This window comes from Panthera pardus, unplaced genomic scaffold (genome assembly GCF_024362965.1).
Source record: "Panthera pardus isolate Hobbes unplaced genomic scaffold, ASM2436296v1 HiC_scaffold_12, whole genome shotgun sequence".
In the NCBI taxonomy this organism is placed as follows: domain Eukaryota; kingdom Metazoa; phylum Chordata; class Mammalia; order Carnivora; family Felidae; genus Panthera; species Panthera pardus.
This window is the reverse complement of record NW_026526677.1, coordinates 39,432,596-39,444,584: the sequence shown is the minus strand read 5'-3', so window position 1 is coordinate 39,444,584 and position 11,989 is coordinate 39,432,596. Positions and strand designations below refer to the sequence as shown.

The 11,989-nt window shown below is 40.5% G+C and overlaps 1 protein-coding gene across 1 annotated transcript in view; it reads left to right on the top strand.

Annotated features, from left to right (window-relative positions):
• Positions 1 to 1,726: 1,726 nt before the first annotated feature.
• PRMT3 (protein arginine methyltransferase 3) overlaps positions 1,727 to 11,989 on the top strand; it is a 139,240-nt gene continuing 128,977 nt past the window's right edge. The window contains exons 1-5 of the mRNA XM_019456533.2: positions 1,727 to 1,941; positions 2,223 to 2,358; positions 3,961 to 4,043; positions 5,740 to 5,789; positions 6,571 to 6,673. Of these exons, the coding sequence (XP_019312078.2) occupies positions 1,914 to 1,941; positions 2,223 to 2,358; positions 3,961 to 4,043; positions 5,740 to 5,789; positions 6,571 to 6,673 (400 nt within the window). The 5' untranslated portion in view covers positions 1,727 to 1,913. The remainder of the gene's footprint in view (positions 1,942 to 2,222; positions 2,359 to 3,960; positions 4,044 to 5,739; positions 5,790 to 6,570; positions 6,674 to 11,989) is intronic.

Sequence of the window (11,989 nt, the reverse complement as noted above, 5' to 3'; positions counted from 1 at the left end):
ACAGGGTCTAGGGGATGCCAGGTACCTTTAAAGCTTCAGTGAACACCAGAGGATAAAGGCTATCCCCTTTAATTGGGAGGGTCTATCTGTAGAATGGACTGGACATTCCCATTCTCAGTCACCTAGGAAAGAGATGTATTTTAGGATGGGGTAGGGTCTTAGGATGTGGACTTCAGAAAGGAGAGGGAACATCTTGCTCCTGCCAGGCGGGGTTCCTTTGGGGCTGGACTCTGAAGAGCCTGTGGTTTGGGTGATAACAAGCGTGGGCTCCAAGAAGGGAGGCATGAAATGAGGGGACCCTATGAGGATATACTGAGGCCTGTGGGAAACTAATATTTGATAGATACTGTCCTCTAGGAACGGAATACATTCAGAAGAGTTTAGCAATACAGGGCATCATTTTCATTCAGCAAATTTAATGAGTACCTATTAGGAGTTAAACCATGTTTATGTGCCAGAGAAATGAAAGCAAAGAGACAAGGCCCTTACGTTCATACACAGTGCTGGGGGTAAGACAAAAAAACAAACAGAAAACAAAACAAGCAAATGGTAGGTGCTAAGAAAGAAACTAAGTGGGGGCTGCTGGAATGGCAGTGGAAACTTTTAGAAATGGTGGTTTGTATTTGTAGAGTATTCTTAGCAAAGGCCTCATTAGCTCTAAATCAGAGGCTGGAGGGTGGGACCCAGAGCGAAGGGTTGAGTTGAGATGGAAGTCAGGATTACGCCCAAGCCAAGGTAGTACATTTAATGGGATAAACGTGCTAGCCTCTGGGACTAGAAGCCTGCGACAATTCCCTACAGAAGCGACTGCTGTCAACTCCCACCTGACAAAGCATTCTGTGGCTTGAGTACATGCTCAGAAGGAGGAAAAATGGCATGAAGTAGGAGAACGTTTGTGTTCCTCCCACATAGTGGCCGTAACATTACTTTATAAACGTATGGAAGAGCATCTCTCCTTCGCGTAACCGACAGGGTCAGCTGCTTCCCATTGTTCAGGACAAGTTAACACTTATGTCTAAGCACTTTACATGTATCAAGTCATTTTATTCCTACAGTAGTTCTGTGGCTAGTGAAGTCACTATCCCCGTTTTGTAGTTGAGGAAGTGGCGGCGGTGAGAGGTCTTGATCTTGCCCAAGACCACAGTAACAAAGTGACGGAAGTAGGATTCAGACTGAGTAGGTCGGCTCCGGAGTCTGTGCTCTCACTTAACCACTGCACTTTAAAGACTAAAATCCTTAAAACGGCGCCAGGCTTTGGTCCCTACGTAGGCTCTTGTACACCCACAATGCCTCCTGTAGTTCCCTCTCCCCACCCTGTTGCACCCTGCTGTAGGAGATCAGGTAGCTCAGGAATTAGAGTGGAGGCCCAGGCTCTTGCCTGCGCTCCGCCGCCTCCGCCACCAGAGGGCGCCCCAAGCGGGCCGCTCCTCCACTAACTGCCGGTTCCTAGAATAAGGGACGCACAGAGGGCGCGGTGCCCGCTGCAAAACCGCTGTGGCGTCTCTCCGCCTCTGGGCTCGGGGGCGCGAGTGAGAACCTCCCGCTAAGACCCGCCGCAGCGCGAGGAGGAGACAAAGTCACGTCAAAGCCTGCGACGTTCAATCCCCGCTTCAGCGCTTACTCTGCACGCACTACGTCAACCCGGAGGCTGCAGGAGGCGGAGCTCGGGCTCTCGCCCCGCCCACCAAACTCACGTGACCAACAACCGTGGCCTCGGGGCCGGAAGCGCTCCCGAGCCCACGCGCGCGCTCTCGCGTTTCCAGGCGACCGGGAGCCTCCCCAACTCTGGGCCCTGCCGCGCGCTGGCGCTCGTTCCCGGTTTTCCGGGCCCGGAGAGCTCGGAAGCGGCTGCGCGCACGCTGCCCAGCCCGGTCCCCGCCCCCAGGCGCGCGGGGTTCCGGGGCAATACAGCCATGTGCTCGTTAGCGTCGGGCGCTGCGGGTGGGTATTCCTGGTCCCTTAGCACCCGGTTCGCCCAGCCCGAAGGCCGCGCCGCAGCGGGGCGGGAGAAAGACCCTCCTATCCTGCTGCGTCCCCTGGACCCGGGGTTGGACGGTGGGGCCTGGCAGGGAGGGTGAAGGAGGTGCGCTGGCAAGGGCCGCGGGGAGCGGGGCGGGGGCAGTACCACCCCCCCCCACCCCCCCCCCCGCCCCAGTGCTTCACGTGTGCCCTGCTCGCACTGGTGTCCGTCTGGGGCAGGGCTAATCGTTTGCGTGTGCTAGGCGGCCGGGGCGCTATGGAGGACGAAGACGACCTGCCAGAGCTGTCCGACAGCGGTGACGAGGCCGCCTGGGAGGATGAGGACGATGCTGATCTCCCCCACGACAAGCAGCAGACCCCCTGTCTGTTCTGTGACAGGTTCGTCCACCCCAGTGCCAGGCGTCACCCCCAGGGTGCCGGGCCCTGTGGGTACCTGTGGTCCGCAGTCGAACCCGAGCGGCCTGCCCTCAAATCCTTGAACCAGTGGAGTGATGGTTTGTTGAGAAGGCAGAAGCACAGTAGCTATAGAGGGAGAGCCATGAACTGGAAGGCAGGTTATACTAGTTCTCTTCGACAGCCTCAGTTTCCCCTTGTGTAAAATAAGAGGGTTTGGACAGAATCTATGGTTCCCAAATCTAGTTGAGCACCCTTTAAAGTCTCACCTGAGACTTTGAAAAGATACTGAACTCTGCACCACAGCACTTCTAAATCAGTCATGGGATCTAGGAATTTCCTATTTTTATAAAGACATTTTCTGAGGTTATTCTAATGAATAACCCGTTTGGGAGTCACTAAACTAGATAATCCCTTGGGACCCTTCAAGCTTTACCATTCTATAATTCATTTATAAGTAGAGAGCTACTCAAGTTACAGCAGAGCTTCTCAAGTTACAGCATTATTTCCATTTGAACTACCCAAAGAATCATCTTTCCTAGGTAGGAGCTCCCCACCTATGGAAGAGAAAGGAATTGATGCATTTTTCACTTAGGGAAAAAGAGACTGCAGTTTCAATAACTGGTTCAAGGTCACAATGCTGTGGTTTTCTTATATCCAAATCCCTATACTTTGCACTTAAAAGTTCTGCCTATTCATCTCAGTAAGCTTTGACTTTGGCCGACTTTCTGGGCAAGTGGCTTGGCATTGGCCAGTATTACTTTCATAAACATTTGCCAGTTTCCCATAAATCTGGGCATGGTGCTGATTGGTGGTGTATTAACTCCTCTTGATTCGTCATTGTTCTCACATGTAGCCTCATTTGCGTAGGTACAGAATGTCTACGTTTCCTTTAGTTGTCATAAAATAATATTTATTGAGCATCAGGGATGTACTTCTCTGTGATAGGCTGTATATAAACACAGCAAGGTAAACATTGGTTGTAAACTAACTGCTGCATTTGTGCCAGGCGCTCAGAAGTATGCAGCTTCTCTGCTGTGTATTTCTCTCTTAAGTGTCCTTCAGTTTTGCAGGTCACATAATAAAGAGGCCTGGTCCTCACAATGTCCGTAACACAAGTACTTTCAGAACACTACAAGATTACCTTTGAAATATGGCACTTTGGGAATATGCCGGCTGTAAAAATTACATGTTATGCTTTATTTCTAAAAGCAGTTTGAGCTGTTGCAGTTCAAAGCCTCTGGAAGCAGCACTGACAGAGAGGAGAAAAGAATCTTCTGTAGGGAATTTTCATGTCTTGAGGGAAATAGAATCTATCAAAGGGAGTTCTCTTCCTTAAAAGCCTTCTGATCATCTCAGTGCTATTATTTGGCAAATAAATTAACTTTGACATTTAAAAAGGTTGTTAGGGGTGTAAAATGGGACTCAGAAGTTCTAATTCCCTGTAGTGGTGCTGGGTTCCTCTCATGTACAGGTACGTTTGGTTTTTTCTTAGAAACCACCAGAAGGGGGGTATATATTTTACATGAAATCCATATTTAGACTTTTGAGGGGACTGTTTCATAAAGCTGTCACTTGATTTTTCAGGTTATTTACATCTGCTGAAGAAACATTTTCACATTGTAAGTCTGAGCATCAATTTAATATTGATAACATGGTCCATAAACATGGTGAGTATTTTTTAGAATAAAGGAAATTTTTGTTGTGAAATTTAAGTTCAAACTTTGTATTCTTCCAGAACTTTCCCTTCCTCTACAAGTTCAATATGGTGAAAAATATAGGAGCAGCCTATCTAATGAAGTTTTTTTGACAAGTGGCCTTTGAAGGACTAATTATAAGTCATTCTTCTAGATAAGATTCACTGTATTTAAGCTTATATTGACTTCACAACTAAAAAGGAAAAAACAACGTTGGCATGTGATTGCATTTTTATCGTATTAGAACTAGGGAGAGCAAGGACAGAAGTGGACTTTGGAAAAGGTGGTGGTCATTATGGGAAAAGCTCACCAGGTCAAAGCATAACATGAACTTCAGGGCATACAAAGTTGAGTTTGGTAAGAGTATAGAAAAAGGAATGATGAAGTTAAGGTGGTAAGCAAAATACTTAGATGATGATTCTTTTGAAACTTGCATTTACACATGCTTTATAATTAAAGTCTTCTACTTCTTTAAATGGATGCAGAAGTGCTACACTATTCCACTAAAATTAAATACAGAATTGTTTTTTTAGTCCCTGCATTTACTATCAACTAGAAAAGACATTAAACATGTGATACGTTTATAAATCATAAATTCAGCTGCAACTGCTTTTGTAAGACATGAATGACTTATTCTCATTCGTTTTTTTATGTGCATTTTTTAATGTTTATTTATCTGAGAAAGAGAGCGTGCGCACGAGTGGGGGAGGAGCAGAGAGAGAGGGAGAGAATCCCAAGCAGGCTCTGCGCTGTCAGTGCGTCCCTTTATGTGCATTTTAAAACTGAACTGGAATCATACTTTAAATATAATTTTGAGGTATGCCTGGGTGGCTCCTTTAGTTAAGCACCTGACTTCAGCTCAGGTTCGTGAGCTCAAGCCCCACATTGGGCTCTGTGATGGCAGCTCAGACCCTGGAGCCTGCTCTGGATTCTGTGTCTCCGTCTCTCTTTCTCTGCCCCTCCCCTGCTTGTGCGTGCTCTCTCTCTCTCTCTCTCTCAAAAATAGTTACGTTTTTAAAAATAATTTTGTAATTTTTTTCATTTAATAGAGGTTTTTGTATGCTATTACGCATATAAAACATTTTCAATGCTGTTATATTTCTCATAACAACATTATTCATGACAAATAATACCCAGTTGGTTGGACATTCTATTGCTTTTCCTTGCTTTAAATCCTGCTTCATTTCCGGAAAGAAGAGAACCAGAGAACAAGCCTCGTTGTTTTTTAACTTACATCATTTAACTTAATATAAAAGCTATTTCACTTTGTATACTCCATGTCTGACAAAATTATAATTTGGTAGGCACCCTAAAAATAGGGGATTTAAAACTTTTGGCTGTAATATCAACTGTCAAATAGTTGTTAAAATCTACAACCAAATTTTCCTGATTTGTGTTGTTTTTACAAATGAGGATTTGAATTCTAAAAATTAATTTCCTACTTTTTAGAAATGCAAGAAAAACATTAAAAATTGTCATCCATGTGGCTGTTTCTTCAGATATTCAGAAGTATTAAAGTTACTATTTCTAGTTCTTAAGAAATTCAAAATATTGTAAGTTGTAGTTTAGAGGACAGAAATATTTTATTATTTAACCTCTACAGAACAGGTCAATTAGACAAACTCCTCTTATATGAAAATAGATGAATTATCTTTTTTTTCCTTTTTAGGACTGGAATTTTATGGCTACATTAAACTAATAAATTTTATTAGACTTAAGGTAAGTTGGTAGCTTAATTTATAATTTTGTTTGGAAACAAAAGAAACACCACAGTGACTAATGATGCCCTGGTTTTAGAAAAATACAAAGAACTGCTAAATGAGAAACTGTTTTAGATTTAGTAGTCATCACATTGGGGGAATCGTGGACGTTAGGAACTTGTCCAACATGCAGCACCAAGTAAATGAATACACACCATGCTTAGTAACGTTTCATTTTTAACTGTGTCTAGGAGGTGAATTGCTGTTATGTGAAAAAGTAATTGAGTGTCAAATAATGGGAAATACTGATACACAATATTTCTCTAAGATCAGAAATAATTTCTAGTGTGATTCCAAGTACTGTGGTTGTCTTTTCTATTTTTCAAATACTTTGTCCTTTTTTCTCTTCTACTCAAATGAATGTTTATGTTGCCACTTCCTCCAAATCCAAACAATATTGAATCCAACATTGAAACCATATTGCATATTAACGTAAGCAGTCATCCAATCAAGTTAATGAAGTGAGAGGTGAACATAGACTCCGTAAATAGAGGTTTTACGTAAGGTAGACATGGTTCCTTTTTTTTTTTACTTAATTTTCCTAGTTTTTGCTAGGGGTGGTTTGTGATTATATACAATGGAAAAACATGCAATTAATTTTTTTTGTTTGGGAAGACCTTTATCTCTCCTTCTATTCTAAATGACAGACTTGCTGGATAAAGGATTCTCGGCTGCATATTTTTTCTGTCTAGCACACTGAAGATATCGTGCCAATAACATGCAATTAATTTTATATCCAGAATCCTACAGTTGAGTATATGAATTCCATATACAACCCAGTGCCTTGGGAGAAAGAAGAGTATCTGAAGCCAGTATTAGAAGATGACCTATTACTTCAATTTGGTAAGATGAACTTACAGTATCTAATGTAGGGTCATTTGTAATGGCAAAAGGGTGGTTAAAAGTGTTCTAGGAAAATATATTACCTCCTTAATTCTCTGAAGACTTCACCAGGTGGTTGGTCTCAATAGGAAAGTTAACTTTAAGAATTGCTAGTCACACTGATCATTACCAGAGAGAAATTTAGAAGTAGGAGCTTGTTTAAACATTGTATACAAGATGTTCTGAAACATAGGGAGATTTGAGAGAATAATTTTTAATTGTAGGCTACTTTTTAGTCTACTAAAATTGACTAAAATTTTAATTTAGTTTGCTAAAATTAATTAAACTTTTAATTTATTTTAAATTAACCATAATTTTAAAATCTACTGATTCAAAGTAATTTTAAAGCAGACAATAATATTTGCTTTTGTCTGACATATTTAAGTCTGATAATTGACTTTTCTTAAGACATCCAGTTTACTGAGATTTTATTTTGATGCAGAACAGATTCCACTCATTTCCTTGGGCTTGCCTACATGCACTAACTCTACAGCCTTCCTTGGGGCAGGGCCACTCTCATCTCCTGACTGTAGCTTTCTTACTTAGTTACTTGCTCTGTGCATTGACCGTTCCTTATTGAACAGGGATCTTATGAAAATTCTGTTGGCTTCTTACAGATACTTGAATGTTCTAACTTACCAGGGTTAATGATTTATGTTTTTTCCCCTTGTTTATATTTGCTTCTATGTTTCTTGTGTCAGTAAGGTGAGGTAGAGGGTTTGCTCTTTTCAGACCAGTGAGACCAATCTAAACAGACATGTACCTTCACATATAGTAATTTAACAGTGTGTATTTGAGCAGTTCTCTGAATAGTGAGAACTGTGGAAAACTACTCATTTCCTTGAGTAGTACCATCATTTGGTTGTGTGGTGGTACAGTGTAGTATTAAGGACCTTAATGTAGGAGTCAGGAACTATGTGACCCTGGACAGAGCTTTCTGTTTTTAGGTCTTCATGTATAAAATGAAGAACCCAGACCAGATTTCTGATATTCTTGCTAGTTCTAAAATTTGTTGAGTCCCAGGCTGATTCTTTACTGTTTTTACAAATTCTCCTTAATCCAATTTCTCCCCAGAGTGACCAAAGTGATCTCCTTAATAAATGACAAGTGCCCACTAAGTGTTCTTCATGACTTCCTAAATTCAAAGTCATTCGCTGAGCACTCACAGGATGAAAGTAGTATGTTAAATGTAGTAGAAACATGAATAAGTGAATCCTTCCCATAGGGAGTCTGCAATCTTAATAAGAGTGCTTTGTTTTTAAATGTCTGTCATGTATGATAGTATAAGGTCAAATATGGTAAGTTTCATGAGAAGTAGAAAAGGTAGTACAGTTCAGAAGAGGAAGAGATTATTCAGATCAGCAAATATTGAGTGTTGTATGCTGGTCACTGTGGGTACAGATCAGTATTGAATCTAACTCTCCAATGGTATAATAAAGTTAATTTCTTTCAGCCTTAACTTGTAAAAAAGGTGATAATGAGCCCTACCTTATAAAATTGTTGCAAAGATAATGTGTATTAGCACAGTACCTGTCAGAGGGCAAGTGCTTAATAAAGGAGAATTTATTGTTATTAGTAAATGACTAAGGCCTCCAGGAGTTTGGATGAAGTCATGACTGTGATCTGGAACACTTAAAGAGACCTAGTTAAAAAAGGAGAATTTGAACCAGGCATGCCCTTGAGTGCACTGCCTGTGTTCTCTGTCTGTGCTCCTAGCCATTGGTGGCGTGGAATGGAAGAGAAGGTCGTGTCTGTTAAGTATTAGGCTTTGAGGATGTAAAGATGCTAAATTAATAAAGATGACTAAGAAAATAAGCAATGAAAGTATAAGGGAGGAACAGTAACTTTACAAGGGATAAACCTGGCAAACACTACCATAGCCAGATAATCACATCAAAGATAAACCATGTTGATAGTGTGAGCTCTTTGTATGATGTCATGAGAATGGTACTTTCCCTCTGGTCTTTCTCCCCAAAACTGATAACCTCAGTCTGACCATGAAAAACCATCAGACACACAAAGTAAGTGTCATTGTCCAAACTACCTGACCAGTACTCCTCAAAACTGTCAAGGTCATCAAAAACAAGGAGCGTCTGAGAAACTGTCATTGCTGCAGACAGGCTTAAGGAGACCTGACAATTGAATATACTGAAGTATCCTGGATAGGATCTTGGACAGAAAGGAGACATTAGGGAAAAACTAATGAAATACGAGTAAATAAAATGAGTTATTTTTTTAAGTACTGTGTAATATTTGAAACATACTCTACAAAGGGTTAATATTCTTTTATATAAAGAACTCTTAACCACTGAGAGACAAAGATCTCTTGATAGAACAATGGGGAAAATTACATGATTAGACAGTTCACCCAGAAAGGTTCAAAAATTGCCCAACAGTGAGATACCATTTCTCACCTGTCAGACTGGTAAGTATTTTTAAAGTATGACAACATTTCTGTTGTCAGCGTTGTGGAGATACAGGCAGCATTGTGGAGATACATTGCCAGTAGAATGCGCGTTTGGCAACACCTCACCAAACTGCATATGTACTTACTTTTCAATACAGCCGTTTCTCTGATAATAATCTGTCTTGAAGGTATACCTCCAACAGCCTGAAAAGACATATACACAAGATTATTCAATACAGCATGATAATTTCCAAATATTGGCAACAACTTAAATCCCCATACATAGGAGAGTGATAGAATAGGCTATGGTGTGTCCACACTATGGAGTAGTATACATCTATTAAAAACCACGGAGATCTCTGAACTGATAGAGTGATATCCAAGACATACCGTGAAACGAGAAAAGGCGGAGCTCAAAGGAGTATCTATGGTATGATACTCTGTTCATGTAAGAAAGAAAGGGATTTGAGAAAGTACATGTGTCTGTTCGTTTGTTGAAAGAAATACAGGAAGGATACACTAGAAACTAGAGAGAGTAGTTACTTACAGGACTTAGTGGGACAGGGATGGGAAGAAAGGCATAACGGGGTTGAGGTTACAGGGATAATGAGGGAGTGACACTTCTGTGAGGGTACCTTTTTGTATAGCTCCAACTCTTAGAACTGTGGGAATATTTCTCCTAGCCTTCGTGTAAAACAACAACAACAACAACAAAGCATCCTGGATGTGTGTGAGGATACTGGGGGTGCAAAATGGAATACAAACACTAACAAATGAACTTAACTATATTACAGAGGAATAATGTAATAGCTGAAGTGGGTAGGGAAGAAAAGAACTGTGTGAGTAACTGAAATCTTGACTGGATATTGTGCTGAGGCTATAGGTAAAAAGAACTACATAAATGCTGTAATCTACTAAGTAAAGGTGTTTCTCGCAGAATATGGATTAGCAATTCTGGCACTACTTTCTGTATGTAACAGCATGGACAAGTAAGTAAATATATTATGGATAATAAGAGCTAGGTTTTCACTGTTGGAGAAGGAGGTTTCAAATAAGGAAATAGGGAAGGATAAAATGAGTCCTATGGTGATAGATTGGAATCAGAAGTATCAGTATAAATTCCACACTTTTTAATATATATTCAGATAAATACAAAAATATAGATGTGTGTGCATGTGTGGGTTAGTATAGACACATATATTTCCTAGCTCTGTTGAAAGAGCCTAGAAAAACCCCAGTAGCAATGAGTACACTTACTGCCCAGATTTTAACACCATTATCCAGTAAAAGGAACCAAAGCTCTTTAGAGAAGTGAGTGATTCCTTGGATGGGGCAGGATGATACAGGATGAGTCTGGGAAAGCTTGTGCCACAGATTAAGGACGTACTTGAAAAGGTGGTGGCGGGGCGCCTGGATGGCTCAGTCGGTTAAGGGGCCGACTTCGGCTCAGGTCATGATCTCATGGTCCGTGAGTTCAAGCCCCGCGTCGGGCTCTGTGCTGACAGCTCAGAGCCTGGAGCCTGTTTCAGATTCTGTGTCTCCCTCTCGCTGACCCTCCCCTGTTCATGCCCTGTCTCCCTCTGTCTCAAAAATAAATAAAACGTTAAAAAAAAATTAAAAAAAAAAAAAGGTGGGGGAGGAGGGGACTTAACAAAAGAATACCAGAGCCAACCTGAAGGAATCCTAATGGTCAAAACTGGAGTAATTTGAGCAACACAGAAAGTGATACTATTGGGTTTTATCCACATGGATATTAATAAATATCCATGAATCCATAATAACATAGTCAATCAAATAAATGGAGAAGGAACAGCTTGATCTTAGAGTAAAATTTTCATTAATAAATGTGGAAGAGAAGAGAGAAATAGAAAATCACTGTTAGGCAAACACCACAGTAATAATTTGCAGAAAAGATCCACCAATGGATGCTAAGATTAGTGGGCAGAAATTTAAGGTGAAACAGGTTCAGAGTATCTCCCTCAAGAAATTTAAGTACAAAGGAGATGTTAACTTTTCCAGCAGACACTACCACAACCAAGTGATCAAGGTTAACATCATCATTAATGAGTCATACTGACACCAAGAAACCCCTTGGTAAAATGCACTCGGAACACAACATCATTTTTCTGCTGTTCTTGCCAAGAATGTGTAACTTTATTCCACTAATGAAAAAACATCAGACAAACCCAGGTTGACGGACAAACTACAAAATTAGTGATCGGTACTCTACGAAAAGTGTCTGATACAGTTCTTGGGTGCAGGATTCTAAAAATAATTCGTTCAAGGTGCTGATTATTTTAGTTCTGACTTTTGTATATTTTTGGATTTTTCTAATCTAATTCATCAGTTGTTGATAGAGGTGTATTTACATTTCTGTGATTGAAGAATTGTCTTTTTTTCCTTTTAATTCTATCAGTTTTTGCTTTTGTGAGATTTATACTCATTTATAATTGTTATGTCGTCTTGACAAATTGACCATCCTTTGTGGTAGTTCTCAGCTGCCAAAATGAACCTCCTAAGACAGAATGTAGGTGATTTGAACCTCCTAAGACAGAATGTAGACGTGGAAATTCATCTTCCTGAATATGGTTTAAGACTTTGAATTAGACTGTTTTGATAAATTGTAGTTATGGATCTTAATGTTTACTGGATCCTTCCTCCTTTTCAACATTTAAGCTTTAGTATATGGTTGTCTATGTATTATTAGTGTTGAAAGTTTTTACTTTGCCTTTCATTGCAGCAAAAAGCAAAACAGAAACTTGCTAAAACAAAGAAATCAATTCCTTTAATCAGTTCTAATCTGTAACTTAAACTAACAGCTTGGCTGGCAAACTGTGTAGAAGTTGTTTTTGTTTTTTTTTTTTAATGTT